This window comes from Cibotium barometz, chromosome 8, assembly GCF_041138505.1.
Source record: "Cibotium barometz isolate CiBa-2024 chromosome 8, ASM4113850v1, whole genome shotgun sequence".
NCBI lineage: Eukaryota > Viridiplantae > Streptophyta > Polypodiopsida > Cyatheales > Cibotiaceae > Cibotium > Cibotium barometz.
Window position 1 is genome coordinate 2,913,036 of NC_141053.1, and position 17,946 is coordinate 2,930,981.

At 44.9% G+C, this 17,946-nt stretch overlaps 1 protein-coding gene across 7 annotated transcripts in view; it reads right to left on the bottom strand.

Moving 5' to 3' along the window:
* LOC147635830 (ARM repeat superfamily protein) overlaps window positions 1-14,580 on the bottom strand; it is a 59,372-nt gene extending 44,792 nt beyond the window's left edge. For 4 of the 7 annotated variants that reach the window (XR_015266428.1, XR_015266427.1, XM_086801190.1 and 1 more), the window contains exons 1-6: window positions 14,456-14,576; window positions 14,193-14,246; window positions 13,895-14,073; window positions 12,595-12,731; window positions 12,126-12,343; window positions 11,885-12,023 (exon numbers count right to left, since the gene is read on the bottom strand). Coding sequence is in view for 4 of the 7 variants with exons in the window: in XM_086801190.1 (XP_086657316.1) it covers window positions 11,885-12,023; window positions 12,126-12,343; window positions 12,595-12,731; window positions 13,895-14,048 (648 nt within the window). In the remaining 3 variants the exon portion in view is untranslated. Of the gene's footprint in view, window positions 1-11,884; window positions 12,024-12,125; window positions 12,344-12,594; window positions 12,732-13,894; window positions 14,074-14,192; window positions 14,247-14,455 lie in introns of all 7 variants that reach the window. The other 3 variants (XR_015266426.1, XM_086801188.1, XM_086801191.1) reach the window with 2 other exon arrangements.
* Between the last annotated feature and the right edge of the window lie 3,366 nt (window positions 14,581-17,946).

Below are 17,946 nucleotides of genomic sequence, written 5' to 3' on the forward strand. Positions count from 1 at the left end.
AGTATATTGCAGCCACAGAGGCTTGCAAGGAGGCATTATGGCTATCTCGGTTAGTGGTTGATTTGGGCTATACAGGGGATATTCCATTGTTGCATTGTGATAGTCAGAGTGCCATCCAGTTGGCAAAGAACCCTGTCTTTCATGCAAAGACGAAGCATGTGGATGTGAAGTATCACTTCATCAGAGAGGTGATAGAGAACAAGCAAATTCAGCTTGTTAAGATTCATACGGATGACAACCCGGCTGATCTGTTGACGAAGAGTTTGCCTCCGGAGCGGTTTGCTCATTGCAGACACTTGATGGGCATTGGATGAGGCCATTTTCAGCCTTGATATGGCCTTGTATATTATCATGTACATGCTGATTTTTTTTCTTTTCCTTTACTTAAGGGCACTTTGCCTTTAAGTGGGAGGTTGTTGGGGTAAAGGCGTTATGCCCACCCTTATAGTGTGTACATGCCCATAAGTTATAGTACATAGTACACTTAGTACTTTTAATGTACTAAGTGCACTATGTGTACTAGTGCAATATACATGTGTGATAGGGGAGTCACACACTCATGCCTCATGAGTTGACTTATCCCCACAACTCTCTCTCTCTCTCTCCCTTGTGTTTCTCTGTGTATGTCTCCCACATGACCTAACCCTAATTCTGTTTCTCCCCATCAACAAGGCTCCTCCTTTCTTCACAGCGATCCACAATTTTCCAAAACCATATGAGAGCTGCCCACCGCTCATCATCATCAGCACCCACTTACCAAACCCGACAATTTCCCAGTCGGTGCTCTGTATTTAGCAACCATCCGCTCAACATATGTTGCAATAAACTCCCAGATCTCCAGCGTTTGTTCCCTTAAAAAAACACGTGCTTATACCAGCTCACAACAAAACCACTCAGCCTGTACATTTGCCAGGGCATTCAGGGCAAAGTTTTATTGCACACCATGCGTCCCATATGTACACGGATTCAAAACACCTTTACAGAAAAATGCCTGACAGATGGCACACTGACAACAGTAGCACTCTGGCAGTCTCAGGGCCTATCACAGCGTTTCCTTTCAAAATTCTAGAAGAGGCTTGTCAGAATACGCAGTGGAGATGATGACCAGATCTGGGAACACGAGCAAAAAACGCAAGCACAAAAACAGCACAAGAGAGAGAGAGAGATGTAGGCGTGTAACTCTACTCTGATATACACAAGAAGATCCCGAATATGATACAATCAGTGGTATGGGGGTGGGGGCCTATTTATATGCCCCCACAAGTGCAATCGGCCTGCTGAAAAAAAGGCTCCACGACTGCATATGCAGTCGGCCAACACCATGCATCCAGTCGGCCAGCTCGGAGGAGTCCACGACTGATCAAGTACAGTCGGCCAGCTCCAATACACATATCAGATGTAGTCAGCCAGCATATAGATCCTCCTGCCAACTCAGGGATGCCTCCCAAGCCACAAAAAAATGGGAAAAAATAGGGGAAAAATGCGGAGAGTGGGGAAAAATGATAAAACACCTCATAAGGGCGGGCACACCCACAACAAAGGCCCTGTTGTATAAAACTAGACAGGAGATGACTTCTAACACCCCTTCTCAGCTCTTGGCTGTGTAACCAACCACTGGGAGCTGGGGTGCCGCCTGAGCAAATCCTGAGAGAGCGACTTCGTGAAGAGGTCCACCGTACTGTCCTCCGTCGAACATAACTCTAGCAAGATGTCATCAGCAACGATCTGTTCACGAACAAAGTGACTCTGGATGACCATGGGTTCCTCCAGTGGAAGCCCAAACCTGCAATGTAACCTCCTGCTGCTCCGTAAAACTGCTCCTGGGCCATAAGTAGATCTCCTCGTGTCCGGATCTCCTCCCCAAACCGAGTCACTCCAACCGTGGAGTCGGACTCCATCCAACAATCCCCCTCCTGTGTACAAGAGTCCCTGATCCTTCGCATGCCGCAGAAACCACAGGAAACGCAATCCTGTCTCCCAAAGAGACATCTGCAACCATGAGCTCAACTGCCTCATCAGGAAGCTCCCGTCCAATCTGGTGTCCATCAACCAGATCAATGAACCATACAGCTTCTGAGTCACAGAGACATCACACTGCTCACAAGGATCAGCACCTGTTACGGTGCACAAACAAGTCCTGGAAACCTGCCTAGAGAAACCACCTCCTTCTGCAAGTAAGCACCTGCCACCTGCCTGGCTTCTCGAAAGTGGAAAGAACATCCTCAACTACTGGAAGTTCTGTCCCCCGAACACTACGAGACATCAAAGCATAAGTGACCTGTTCAGCTTCCTCTGACTCACGAACACAAGAACTACCAACATCAGTACTGGAAAGTTCCTGCCATCTACTGGTAAGCTATCCACCACCTGGTCTCGGAAAGCTCGCACCTGCAGCGTATCCACACTTAAGTGGCCATTACCAGACTGCCACTCATCACAAACCTGAGGACCTGGGAGAGAGAGTGCTGAAAGCCTGTAAACTCCATTCTCCACTCCACCTTCCCAACCCACTTGGCCTGTTGCTTTGTCCCGGAGAGCAACAAAATGCTCATCAAACTCCACCCGTACGCCAGTCTTGCAAATCTGATGCACTGACAACAGATGAAAACCAAGTGACGGAACATACAACACCTGGGAGGAATGCTTCCCCCCTCTGCCATCGGGAACTATCTCCATCCTGCCCTCACTGTGAACTGGGATAGTGGACGTATCCCCAGTAAGAATATGACCAAAAAGCCTGCAGAGATCCTGTAAACCGGAACGGGAAGGAGTCATGTGCCTGGAAGCACCACTATCTAGAATCCACTCCCGAGTATCCGTTGCGGAGAATCCTCCAATCTCCTCCTTGCCTGAAGAAAATGAAACATCGGTGTCCTTCACATCCAAGTGCACAAAAGCCGGAGTCTTCATGATTGCTGCTGAGAAATCTTCACCCTTCTCGGTCTTCCGCTTGGGACACTGCCTCCAATAGTGGCCTTTCTCGCCACAATCATTACAGGTCCTCTCTCCCTTCAGTTTCTCGCGGTCAGCATCGGACTTCTTCTCAGAAGACTTCTCCGATGAAGCCTTCCCTTTGCCCGAGTTACGGCCTTTCGACCGTTGGCCAGTAAAGGCCTCCGAACCTCCACCCTGAGGAGGGTTCGTGAATCGTTCCTCTTGGTCCAGGACCATGGGCACAAGCTCCTCCCACGTGATGGTGCTGAGCCTGCCCACTGGTAATCAAAGACGAGTAAAATGCTGAGTATGAAGAGGGCAAATGTGACAGCAACGTGATGGCCATGTCCTCTGACGATATCTGCTTCCCAGCCTGAAGAACTTCCTGCTGAAGAGCCTGCAGCTTGTTAATATGCTCCCGCATCGTCGACGACTTTACAGGGCTCATAACCCGCATCTGTACTTCCAAAGAAATCCTCTTCATGGGCGATACCCTGTTGTAAAGTGAGGCCAAATGCTGCCATATACCTCTGGCCAGCGTCATATGCTTTACATGATTGATTACCTGTGGTGTGCAGTTGAGGAAAATAAACGAACGGACCCTGGCGTTGACACGACCCCACATCTGTGTCTGGGCCTCCCGGTCCTTTCGGATCGACGGTAACTCCCCTTCCTCAACTTCAGGCCATGGAACACCGACAACGACGAAATCGGCAAGGTCGTAAGACTCCAGAACGGATTCCATCATCACCTTCCATATGCCGTAGTTGCTCCCGTCCAACTGACGGTCCACCGGGAACGTGGGGAGTGTTGGGATCTTCACATGTCTCTCGGCCATCTCAAACAGATATGCCATAGCGGGGATGTACTCTGAAAAGGGTGGGTGGGTGGGAACAAAGAAGAACTAAAACCTGCAAGTGGCTGTCCAGCAAATCAGCCCGCCTTCCTCTTGCTTCTCCTCTTCCCGAACAGTCCAAAACAGTCCACCAATCAGCCACAAAACAGCCCCCTCTTGCTCACACAAATCCCAAGACCTATCTAGAGCCTAGGGCTCTGATACCATGTCAGAATACGCAGCGGAGATGATGACCAGATCTGGGAACACAAGAGCAAAAAACGCAGGCAGAAAAACAGCACAAGAGAGAGAGAGATGTAGGCGTGTAACTCTGCTCTGATATACACAAGAAGATCCCGAATATGATACAATCAGTGGTATGGGGGTGGGGGCCTATTTATATGCCCCTACAAGTGCAGTCGGCCTGCTGAAAAAAAGGCTCCAGGACTGCATATGCAGTCGGCCAGCACCATGCATCCAGTCGGCCAGCTCTGAGGAGTCCACGACTGATCAAGGATAGTCGGCCAGCTCCAATACACATATCAGATGTAGTCGGCCAGCATATAGATCCTCCTGCCAACTCAGGGATGCCTCCCAAGCCACAAAAAAATGGGAAAAAATAGGGGAAAAATGCGGAGAGTGGGGGAAAAATGATAAAACACCTCATAAGGGTGGGCACACCCACATCAAAGGCCCTGGTGTATAAAACTAGACAGGAGATGACTTCTAACAGCTTTGGGACAGCTTTCGGCCGAGAAAGATCACTCTCTTCCTCTGGTTGACGGCACACAGGAGTCTGGCAGTGGGTACTTGGCTGGCAGTCGGAGGGCAGCCAACAGCTTGCCTAAGGTGCGGCCACCCCCAGGAGTCTCAATGACCTTGCCTTTGGGATTGCCCAAAGGCTCACTAGATTTGGCAGTGGATTCCCCGCATCTTTGCTATGGACAGGGCAGTGACCCGGATTATCACTTGGGGTACTGTCACTTGGGCCACCGAGGCTAGAGTGGTAACGACTTACGAGGAGGATGGGGGAGGCCATGCCCTTCACATCTCCCACCATCGTATTATAGTAATACCAGTCACAGCCCCACCTGCAGGTGTTTGGCGTCTGTCATGACCCTGTGTTTTTCTCTGGACAAGATGCAGGTGTGCACGGGGACATGGTGGACAGTGTGAATGGCATCAGGTTGGAGTCAAAAAGGGAGCCCATGTGTGCACAACCCCAAGTGTGAAGGGGGCAAAAAGATTTTAACTTAAAAGGTTTCAGAAACCTTTAAAGATTATTATAAAGCCCTTCATTAAAGAAAAACGTGGCCCTTATGCTATTTTGGGGCCACGTGTGCTTTTTGGGAAAAAGAGGGGCTACCAAGCAAAAGGGGCGCCTATCTCTTGAGGAAGCATGTGCTTTTTGGGAGAGGTGGACTGCATGTTGGCTGCGCATAGAAGAGCCTGTGCAGAACTGTACGACTGCTCTGCAGGTACAGTGTACGGCTGCTGTGCACGTACAGGCTGCGCAGGTCGGGCTGCTGCAGGTGCAGATTCAGGCGGTGCAGGTACAGGCGGCGCAGGTCAGGCTGCCGTCTGCAGGTACAGGCGGCGCAGTCAGGTACAGCTGTAGGTACAGTCCACGTGGCAGCTGTACAACTGCAGGTTCAGATGTACAATTGTACGGCTGCAGGCATATTTGTATGGGCAGGTACAGCTGATATAGGCGGCTGCTGTACGGCAGCTGATACAGAAAGGAGGGGCTGTTTTTTTTTTTCATGAACATAGACATCTCATCGATGGCGTTCATCTGATGAAATTTTCAGCTTCTCTATGCTTTGGTTCGGGACTGTTTTGGGACAGTTTATGGGCTGTTTTTGTTTGGCTGCAAATTCAGCTATGTACTTGGGTTTTTGGCTGCAAGTACAGGTCACTTGGTTATGTTTCTTGGCATGGGAGTGATGCAAGCTCGCATGGCTGCGTGCTCATGGAGCACATTGTTTTCTTCCTGCTAGAAAGGAACAGTGGGACCTACAGTTATGGGCATCTCTATGTTGCCAGATGTTTCATGAGGGAACAGGTAACTAGATGTATGGAAACAGGACATAAGTTTCAAAGGGAAACAGGCCTAAGGGTTTCATGTGGAAACAGGTCGTAGGTTTCTCGATGAGGAAACATGTTTTTGGGTTTTTCCAGGAGATAGGTCACATGCAGGCAGAAGGTACAGGAATGGACACATGTATGGTACAGCCTTGCTACTGATTGGACAGGGGACAGGGAATCCATGACAGAGATGGATAGTACCCTTGGAAGGTAGAGAGGGTTTGTACAGGTGTGTCGACTGTATGGTATGCTGTGCTGTGATACGAGTTCTCTTTTGAGAGACAGTTTGGGAGTCTGTGTTGTGATGCAGAAGCACTGGATGTGTCAGGGTGTGATGCTGTTCATAGTGTGAGAGGCTATGGATGGTTGTGGCAGCCTTGATCATGGGAGAAAGCTTCTGTATGTAGACTCAATGTGTGAGAGTCTTTTGATATGAACAATGGCTGGACTTGTTTGTGGATGCCGAGTGGACAAGAAGCCAGATGCAGGTTCTTTGCAGGCTTCAAGGGTTCTACTGAGACGGCTGAGTTCCCAGCCTTATATTGTAATCAAAGCTCTTATAATCAATTAAAGAAATACCGCAAGGGGTGCCACTGCGATTTGGGGCCAATCGGTGTCCGTGTACTGTTTGCAGGAGCACTCTAGCTCCCCTTGTTTGTTTTCCTTTTCTAGGTCCTCAATGGTGTTGAAGTGTTTTATGTGCAAATGTTTGTTTCACCGCCCGTCAAGGCCGGTTTCAAGGTTCCGTTGCCGGGACACATCGTCGACTTTCTCAAGGAGGCGAGTCCGTGGTTGCTTTGGTCGGGACACATCGTCGACTTTCTCAAGGAGGCGAGCTCGTGGTTGTCTCATGAGAGTCACATCAAAAGCTTCAACATGAGGAAAGTGAAAGGGAAGTACAGGACACAGTACAGGATTTTGTGTCTTTGCCTATATGAGGTGAAGAGCAAGAGCTGAAGATGAAGCTAAGGAGAAAAGACACCAAGGACAAGAAGTAGTCGGCCAGGAACAAGAAGCAGTTGAAGTGTTATGGTGCAGGAGATGCGTTGAAGGCTATGGCTTTCGACAGTTTGTCACCAGTGGTATCTTCACAGAGGCTTCATGGGTTCGGAAGACAGTTTCTTTCTATGTTTAGCAGTGGTGATCTACTATGCTTCGTCGAGGACTTGTGCTTACCACTTGGATGGAGTGCAAGCAGGTTTTGGGTGTCTGAGAATGTATCAGATGAGGCTCAGATGGAAGCGGAGGAACTTGACAAGGTTCTTATTCCTGAGCATATACTGGCACATAAGGAAAGAAAGGTACAGGGTAAGGTTTCCCGTCGCTATCCTGTGAAGTTCAAGAGCTGTTCATTGATGGATACGAAGTGGATGGAGGAGGTTATGCGAAGTGGATGGAGGAGGGTGACTTAGCAGATTCACCTCAGGAGTTACAGCTTTATCTTGATGCCTTTGAGTTGGAGTCGACTCTTGTTACAGCTCATTCAGGTTCAGCAGAGCATAGGTCTGGAGCATTGCCTGATGCTCAAGAGGGGGGTAGCACCTCCGCTCCCTTGTTACAGACAGGCTCAGTTGTTATCTAGGAGTCGCTTGGTGACATCTTTGTATTCACCCGAAGGTACTGAGGCTGACAGTACATCTGCTTATGGGACTTCTATGATATTGTGTACTAGTCACATGAAATGGTAAAGTTGGCAATCGCGCGCACCTTGAACTATAACTGCAACTATGGATAACTCTATGGAGGACATAAGTCTTGCGAGCAGTCCTAGAGTTGGTTTGGTTCATGGAAATATGGATCGAACTCTATTTGTGCATGTATGCATACACTTTTTGAGGTAGAGGTATTTTTGTATTCTGGTGCCATTGGATCCTGGTATCATTGAGAATACATTGGGAAATACTCTGCATTGTGTCATGTGCTGCATGTATGTTGGTATGATACATCAAGTACTTTATTATGTGCATGGATGCACCACCGGGTGTAACTCCTACGGGATGGCCATGAGACATATGTGGGAAGTACTTAGTGGATGTAGTGTTTGGATGCATTGAGTGCTTTCATATGCTCATGTTGTACCATCAGTCGTGAGTCCTGCGGGATGCCCATGGGCGTAAGGCTTGCGAGCAGCCCTTAGACTATTACTTTGGAGTAGGTAGAGCATTTTGAGGAGCATATTGTTTGCGAATGCATGTGTGTCATGCATATGTTTGTCATATGTAGAATGATGCATGGTTTTGTTTTTGGCTAACACAGTTAACGTGTTTCCATTTGGTTTTAGACTTTTGCTGTAGGTTCTGAAGGAACAAGCAAGAGGACAGTGTGGCTTATTGTGCAAGATGATTATTTTATCACCCAGATGCATTGGAAGGCCATTGTTTTTGCCATATGGGGTGTCTTTGCTCATAAGATGCTTTACTGTGCCATTGAGTGCAATCAAGGACGCTTGCCATTTTTCAAGAGGGGGGTATGTCATGACCCTGTGTTTTTCTCTGGACAAGATGCAGGTGTGCACGGGGACATGGTGGACAGTGTGAATGGCATCAGGTTGGAGTCAAAAAGGGAGCCCATGTGTGCACAACCCCAAGTGTGAAGGGGGCAAAAAGATTTTAACTTAAAAGGTTTCAGAAACCTTTAAAGATTATTATAAAGCCCTTCATTAAAGAAAAACGTGGCCCTTATGCTATTTTGGGGCCACGTGTGCTTTTTGGGAAAAAGAGGGGCTACCAAGCAAAAGGGGCGCCTATCTCTTGAGGAAGCATGTGCTTTTTGGGAGAGGTGGACTGCATGTTGGCTGCGCATAGAAGAGCCTGTGCAGAACTGTACGACTGCTGCAGGTACAGTGTACGGCTGCTGTGCAAGTACAGGCTGCGCAGGTCGGGCTGCTGCAGGTGCAGATTCAGGCGGTGCAGGTACAGGCGGCGCAGGTCGGGCTGCTGTCTGCAGGTACAGGCGGCGCAGTCAGGTACAGCTGTAGGTACAGTCCACGTGGCAGCTGTACAATTGCAGGTTCAGATGTACGATTGTACGGCTGCAGGCATATTTGTATGGACAGGTACAGCTGATATAGGCGGCTGCTGTACGACAGCTGATACAGAAAGGAGGGACTGTTTTTTTTTTCATGAACATAGACATCTCATCGATGGCGTTCATCTGATGAAATTTTCAGCTTCTCTATGCTTTGGTTCGGGACTGTTTTGGGACAGTTTATGGGCTGTTTTTGTTTGGCTGCAAATTCAGCTATGTACTTGGGTTTTTGGCTGCAAGTACAGGTCACTTGGTTATGTTTCTTGGCATGGGAGTGATGCAAGCTCGCATGGCTGCGTGCTCATGGAGCACATTGTTTTCTTCCTGCTAGAAAGGAACAGTGGGACCTACAGTTATGGGCATCTCTATGTTGCCAGATGTTTCATGAGGGGACAGGTAACTAGATGTATGGAAACAAGACATAAGTTTCAAAGGGAAATAGGCCTAAGGGTTTCATGTGGAAACAGGTCGTAGGTTTCTCGACGAGGAAACATGTTTTTGGGTTTCTCCAGGAGATAGGTCACATGCAGGCAGAAGGTATAGGAATGGACACATGTATGGTACAGCCTTGCTACTGATTGGACAGGGGACAGGGAATCCATGACAGAGATGGATAGTACCCTTGGAAGGTAGAGAGGGTTTGTACAGGTGTGTCGACTGTATGGTATGCTGTGCTGTGATACGAGTTCTCTTTTGAGAGACAGTTTGGGAGTCTGTGTTGTGATGCAAAAGCACTGGATGTGTCAGGGTGTGATGCTGTTCATAGTGTGAGAGGCTATGGATGGTTGTGGCAGCCTTGATCATGGGAGAAAGCTTCTGTATGCAGACTCAATGTGTGAGAGACTTTTGATATGAACAATGGCTGGACTTGTTTGTGGATGCCGAGTGGACAAGAAGCCAGATGCAGGTTCTTTGCAGGCTTCAAGGGTTCTACTGAGACGGCTGAGTTCCCAGCCTTATATTGTAATCAAAGCTCTTATAATCAATTAAAGAAATACCGCAAGGGGCGCCACTGCGATTTGGGGCCAATCGGTGTCCGTGTACTGTTTGCAGGAGCACTCTAGCTCCCCTTGTTTGTTTTCCTTTTCTAGGTCCTCCATGGTGTTGAAGTGTTTTATGTGCAAATGTTTGTTTCACCGCTCGCCGTCAAGGCCAGTTTCACCGTCCAGGCTCATGCCAGCGCTGGGAGATTTGCAATAGCATAGCAGCCTGGCACATCTGGCGTGCTAGATGTAACAAGGCCATCGAGGGTACCCACACTCCACCAGTTGAGACCATCAGGAGCATATGGCTCGACATCATTCACACCCTCCACGGTTAGTGGGGGAAGCTGCAAGGAGGTTTTGACCGTATGTGAAAGCGGCGGGAAGCCTTCTTGAGACTTTGGAGGCCTGGCACTTTCCTCACAGATAGAGGCGGTGACCCCATTTGGCATTGCAGACCACCTGTGTGGTTGTTCCCCCCCCCTCCGCCTGTATGAGATAGCCTTCTCCTCATAGAGCGGCCAGCCGGAGGAGAAGCATCTCTCCCCCTTATGATCACTTGTTTCCCGCCCTTATATGAGGCGAGTTTGTATTTATCCCTTCGTGGTTGTACTTAGCCCTTTGTGGTTGTTTTCTCTTTAACAAATTGAAGGATCTTTTTCCTGGGAAAAAAAAAATCTTGGGGGTTGTCTTTCTTCAGCATTCACAACATCAAGGAGCCACATTGCTATTGAGAAGTTTACTGGAGAAAACTTCCCCACATGGTAGACTAAGTTCAGGCTTCTTATGATGCGAGGAGGAGTGTGGAGCATCATCAAAGGATCATGTGGAGCATCATCAAAGGATCAAAGAAGAAACCTGAAGAAGATGACCCAAAAATCCAAATATGGCAGGACAAGAATGACAAAGCAATGGCACTAATTGGCTTAGGGCTTGCGGACACCCTCATCCACCATGTGGACAAGAAAGCCCAAGCGGTGTGGGACAAATTGGAGAATCTCTTCGGCAATAAAATCAACAACTCAAAGGTATTTCTCCAACAAAATTTTTTTGGCCTCAAGATGAAAGAAAATGATACTTTAAGAGAACATTTGAGCACTTTAGGCTCTCTCCTTCAACAACTTACTGCCCTCAACGCAAAAGTTGATGAAGATGATCAGAAAGCAATCCTTAAAAGCCTTGAAGGCATTACAAAATACAATGAGGTTCTAGTAGTTCTAAGAGTGGCAAGAGAGATGGCACATGATGAGATTGTAGCAATTCTCATTGATGAAGTCTGAGTGTCACAGAACAAGTTGAAGTCATGCTTGAGTCGGAGAAAATGTTCTTTTCAAAGATGAAAGGTAAAAAGGAACGTAGAACCTTCATGTGCACCTATTGCAAAAAGCTTGGACATACACAAGAGAGGTGCTTCAAGCAGATGGCCAAGGTACAATCCAATGAGCATGCAAACCTAGTTGCAGAAGAAGAAGAAGAAGACGAAGACGAGGATGGAGCAGACTCTTATGCTGCTGCTGGCAAGGCTCTTACGGTGATGACTAATCTTTCTCTTAACGAGGAAGATTATGACTGGACTTTATAAAGCCTTTATTGTATGGGTCAAAGATCCCGAAGGGGGTAGCTCGGAAACCACAATGGTCAACACAGAGTGTACCGCCTGAGAGAAGCTCCTCTTCTCCATTTGGAGCCTAAGATACTCACAAACCTTTTACACTATTGGAGTCTTTAAGCCATAGCAACTAGGTCCTCAAGCAATCATTTAAACACCAGGAACAAGCAGCAATAAGGCTCTTTGTGAACAACCATGAAGCATGGAAAAAAGTGACAAAATAAATGAGCAAGAAAAAGCTTTAACAAAATGCACCAGATTGTATATACATGTGGATGTGTGCATGTCCCTATACGAGACATGCCATGAAAGACATAAGCATCCATCGGTATAAATATCCATGTGTTGGAAAATCTGCCCACAAATATCATAACTTTTCATACAAGTACCTTCAACATAGTAACTTACCTCATGTTTTAAAAGTGCACTTTGGCACCTTAAAGCAGCAATGATGGCTCCAATAGCTTCCTTTCCTCCTTGATTTCGTAATGCAAATAATGCAGCGTAGCGTTCATACATCTCCTGGTTCTCATCCAGTAGCATCTTCCTTCCAACCCAAATGTGCACAAGCATACAGTGAGTTTTCAATAAATATCCTTCGATCAATGGTACTGTCATCTTTGTTGAAGTTAAATAAAATGAAGCCCACCTGAGATCAGCTACTGTGGTACTCATCGGCGCAGGCATGGCTGGATCTATTGTTAAAAACCGTGACTCATGTGCTTCATCCACAGCCCGCCCTTGTTCTAGTCGCCTCAAAGCCAATGCACAAGTCTCCCTAACCTCTTGAGCCGGGTCTACCTCTAACATTTTCCTCAATACATGCACACAATCACCTTGTCCAATAGCACCAAGAGCTTCAGCAGCCTGCGAAATAAAATCATCATGTGTGTTTATTCTTTATAACACGGGACACAACACACAACTTAACCCCTTCTGTAAAACAGCATACAAACATGACAGACAAAATCCGTCAATCTAAAGCCACTAAAGGTCTTTGTAGACAAGGAACTTAACCATGCTTTCAATCTTTTTCTTGCCCAATACAATAAAAAGATCACATGATCACATTTGAGGGCATAATGAGGATGATGAAATGCAAAGTTTGGGGATTATACCTCATGTCGAACTATGGGGTGAAATGAATCGGTGTCTTCTAAAACATGTTTTAAAGCTGGAATAGCCTCAGCGTCCTGCATTTGCCCTAAGGCAAAGGCAGCCTCATGTGCCAACAAGTTAGATGAATCCCTTACGGCTGCAGTACGCAAAAAAAGCTTATTATCGCTAACCAGTAAAAACGACTACAATGAAGAAAGATGGCACTAAACCCTCTTTCTGCCAAGCATTAGTCTCTAACAGATCAATGGCCTTTGATGATTGAAAGCTTATATACACAAAGCAATCCAACTGCTCTCATTCAAAAAAATGGGCACAAACAAGAAATATAAACAACTACACATACCAATGGAAAGTTCAAAACATTTCCTAAACTTAACAAAAACCAAAGTGTGATCTTGACTCCATGATAGTCTCCTCACAAGCTTCAAACATCGACTCTATCGCATAGCAAACCTAGCATGCTATGACATCCCCACTCATGTCATCAGCGCCCAAGAGTAGGTGCAGATTCATGCATAAAGATATGTCACCAAGATTACAGGCTATGGCATCCCTAAAAATATCATCAGCCCCCCAAAAGCAGATGCATGTTTGTGCACAAAGCTAACTTATTAAAGCATTGGCAACAGCAGAAAGCACCACCACTTCCTGGTCCTTCACTTTATCCTACTCCCAAAGGACTTGAGACTCCTGAATTTCTCAGTCTATTAAGGGCTTTCCCTCCATCTTAGTTGAAATAATGGAAGAAACATATGTTTTCCCCCCTGAAGCACCACCACTTCCTGGTCCTTCACTTCATCCTACTCCCAAAGAACTTGAGACTCGTGAATTTCTCAGTCTATTGAGGGCTTTCCCTCCATCTTAGTTGAAATAATGGAAGAAACATAGGTGTTCCCTCCTGATTTCCTAACCATTGTGTTTTTCGCTTGCTGATAATAAAGCTTGAAAGCACCTTGAACGTCTTCAAAACATTGTTGGCAGACATCCTCTGAAACAAGGGCCAATCATTTTCAGCCTCTTGGCAATAGATGTCTGATTTTCTTTTGTAGAGCTCTCACTTGCCAACATAAATTGCCAATCAACTGGGTTCATTCGCAGAACAGAGAGCTCCCTTAGCAATCTACACCTCCTTCTTGCAAGTACTCCCACCGTTTCCCATGACTATAGTTTGAGTTGTGTTCAAAACAAAGAAAAGAATAAAACAAAATAGGGTAGCTAGTTGGACAACAGATACAATACTCTAGATAAAGCAGCAAGTGTCACTCACACAAATCAACAATGCAGGGGAGCAAGAGTTACCACGGATCAACGCTTCGCGAGTACCCCGACCTCTTAAGTTCCGTAAAGAAAAAAGTGCTCGGAACCGCAGAGAGATGGCTAGTTTGGAGTCCAACAACTGGTCCACTAAGAACTCTTCTGTCACTAGAGATGGACTAGTGAATGTTTTCTCCATAAGGAGCTCCACCACAAAATGTCTCCTACAACATGGACGGCAGACTAGCTTTCAACCTTTGATTTTATGTTGGCTTCAGCAAAAGTTATGTTGATACTGTGTTTTTTAGGCAGACACAATGCTCAGAGATGAGAAAATAAGGACCTCGACGATTGGCTTGATGCTTTCCCACCTTCTAAATGAGATGGATGCAAACCTCTGAAGACATAGAGAAGTTAGAGTGCTCTCTCTCTCTCTCTCACACACACACACACACCAAATCAATGTTGAATTATAGTCCACCTAGAATTGATACACGACATGACATGCGATGATAAGGCAAAATTAGCTGCTCATTCAGTTCGGAGCTTACAAACCCTAACAGAATGTGGTGATGTGATGATCAATAGCCATGTTCAAAAATTTACCTGGAAGTTTAGAACCACTTTGCTGTGATTGCGTCGAAAGATCGACACTGCGTCTTTCTCACGAGCGTGTCTTCTAATTACCTTGATTTTGGGGAGAGAAATGTCATTTATCCTTATTTTATAATGTAAAGAACAAATTATTTATATGCTCAAATAATTATCCATGATTGTCCTTTTACATTAAAAGGTATCAATCTTACCAAATGCAATGATATCATTTTGATTTATTAAGTTGTTGGGTTAGTAAGTTTACCAGTACTCTCTCTCTCTCTCTCTTCTTAATCTGGGCATTGGGCCCAAAAATGGCCCATGAGATCAAAAATAAAGTGCAAAATTTTGATATATGAGATCTAACTAAGTATGTGTAAGTGAAAATTTATCTAGTGTTGAGCATAGCAAGATATGCCCATTTGGTGATGAATATAGGTGAACTCCCGTGCAAGGGGCTCTTGTATGAGCTAGTGTTTATTCTCTCACTCCCAAGGTAGTCTCATTGGTTGTTACATCATCCTTGCATACTATTTACTAAAGACAACATGATAGCCCCATGTAACTACATAAGGGTTCCTACAACTAAGTACTTGTAAGGGCTACAGCCTTAAATATTTTTTCCAAAAGACAACTTGACATAACTACATAAGGTTTCCTACACTTATGTGCTTTTATGGGCTACTCTATTCTTTAACTCCTCTCGAAGGACCTCTACTATTCTTCAACAATGTACCCGTAACTCCGCCAAGTGTGCCGATGGCACTTCCAATCTTCATATTCCAGATACAGATCTCCGGGAATCGATGGGCTCATCTACTAGGATCTTGCTCCAAAGATTATGGACCTCTATTGTTATTTTCAAATGTTCTTTCACATCTCCACTTGACTGCGTACACAAATCTTGAAAACAACATCAAGGGTATCCTTGAGAGTAGAGTTGGGGCCATTTGAAGAAAATATAATGAGATCGACAAAGATAGAGGATGAGGAAGAAGGTGAGGGTTGGTGAGGTAGAGAATGATGGTGAGGGAGAGTGAAGTGAAGAAGGATAAATAGGGAGGGAGAGAAATACAATAAGAGAGAGGGAGACAATGTGATATGGGAGTGAGGGTTAAAGTAAGAGCCAAGGGATCATATATATAGATACATCATGTTAAAAGCAAAAAGGGATCTTGCATGGATATTTTCTAAATTTAAAAAAGTAATAGCATGGATAAGTGCTAGAAAAAGTAATTGTATGAATAAATGCTATATTTAATAAAATTGATGTAAACATCAACATTTACAACATCTTAAAATAATAAATGGAAATATTCCAACCATCAACATACAACCATATTGATTGTCCTACTAAGACATGAGAAAAGCAAAAAGTAAATAGACCTTCATGCAGAGTTGATAGAGCCATGATATAAAAGATATTTTATTATCATAAAATGAAGGACATTTTCAAAACAACAATACAATGTCATCAAATAGTACACGGTCCTTTTTAGATTGTTCTCCTACTACTGAACATTCTCATTAGGTCCTCCTTTTTTAGAGTGGGTTGATGTATAAACATATTATGGTTCACATCTTATCCAAAAATACCCAAATACATAAAATAAAGGAGCTTGCATGCACAATATGGTCTATTAGCCCCTACCCTAATTTGAAAATCCAGACATGTGCATGATGGATTCTTTCCCATAGTCACCCTGTATTTTTCATTGTGTATTAGTGATTTCTCGGTCTCAATTACAAACACTTCCATCTGCCTGGCCTTAATGACCAAATGCTCAAAGACTGTAGCTGTGTTTGAAATTGTCGAATCTATTCTCTTGGCTGCCATTATTCGCTATGCCACCTATATACTCGATGGGCTACATCATTTGCTTCTTGCCATAGTCTCTTTTGCAACACAAATACACTAGCCTCCAATGCTCGATCTCATCAACAGTAAGGTTTATACCTCGTCCAACTAGCAATACAACCAAGGGTCTAGCATGTGATTGATAGATAGTATTACTTTCAAGTATGATCCACGCTGTTGTTACAAAACCACATGAACTCATACCTTTGGTCCCATAACCACTCTCTCATACCATAGAAAGATGGAGCTGAAATACCTTGCCCCCAATTCTTGATGGCCTTCTTACACTTGCCATCTTGGGCACCCAACCATCCTTGGCAATTGACCTTGTTGTGTAGTGGTGTTCGACATATAGCCCACATTGAGTCATGTATGTCATTCTCCACAATTTCATGCACCTCTAATTTACTTACTAATCTCTCTGCATTGTGCTGACCACCTTCTGTAGAGCTGAAGGAATAGTGGGTGTAAAGTTTAATCTCCTACCTTGTTTCTTGCATGGCTGGTTTTCTGTGACATACTTTGAACAATGTGATGAGTTGTCTTCCTCAAGGTTTGGTTGCACATGCATTGGTATGCCATTCACTGCTTCCCCCACCAATCTGTTGGTGGCTGACGGACTTAGAGCTTTTGATATTCTAGCCTTCTCCATCAGCTTCGTTATTGTAGGGCGTGCTCTGTGATATTTGCATGAATACATGCTTCTTTGTGGATTGCAAGAGGGCATTAACGAGATTTGAAAAAACAGCAGCATCATATAAAGAGATGGTTCCCTTGAAACCCTCTCCTTCTAACCAACTTGTATGTTTAGTTTCCACTAGATTGGTGGTTGGCATGTGCGACAAAGTGGCATCGTCCACATCCTATTACAAGAGATTAAGTCAATTAATGAGAATCCAAGTTGAAAGCTCTAACCACATTCCATAACAAAAGATTAACTTAACAATTGAGATTCGAAATGTAAGCTATGTGTTTTCAAAACTTAGAAAGTAATACTTATCCCTACAAGGTGCTTTCTCCAATGGGGATACTCGTAAGTTTGCATCAGCGACTTTACTATTCATCCACCATAGTATAATGTGTCTGTATTTCAAAAGTGCCTCTTCTTCACTCAATGCACAATGCCACTGATAGCATAATCGCGTGTATTCTTCTTGAAAATTCTTGACTACATATTGTACTGTATAGATGTTCAAGCTTTGTTCCCAATAAAAAAGACATGACAGCTCATGACCCTCTAATATATTCTTTGGTCCATTGTTGTAGACTGTTCTTATTGCCCTCCAATTGGCTCGAGCCTCATCAGCCACCATGAAGCAAAAAAAAACTAGTTTGGGAAAGACTTTGTGCACCACAACATTGTTAATCATCTCCTAGAATAGAACTTGTGCCAGTGTGTCTTTTTCGCAAGAAGCAATTGTCATAACTTCTTGCAAGTTACATGTCATCATATAATAGTTGTAAAATAGTTGAAAATAAGTTATTTTTTTTAAGAATTTTATAAGACCAAATTGTACCTTGGATCATATACATGTACAACCATTGTTGTTCATCGCTTTTGCAGACGCCTGATGTGATCTCAAAACAAACACAAACCCTTCTCAAATCACCGTCTCATGTTTGACATATATGGTTCACTGGGTCT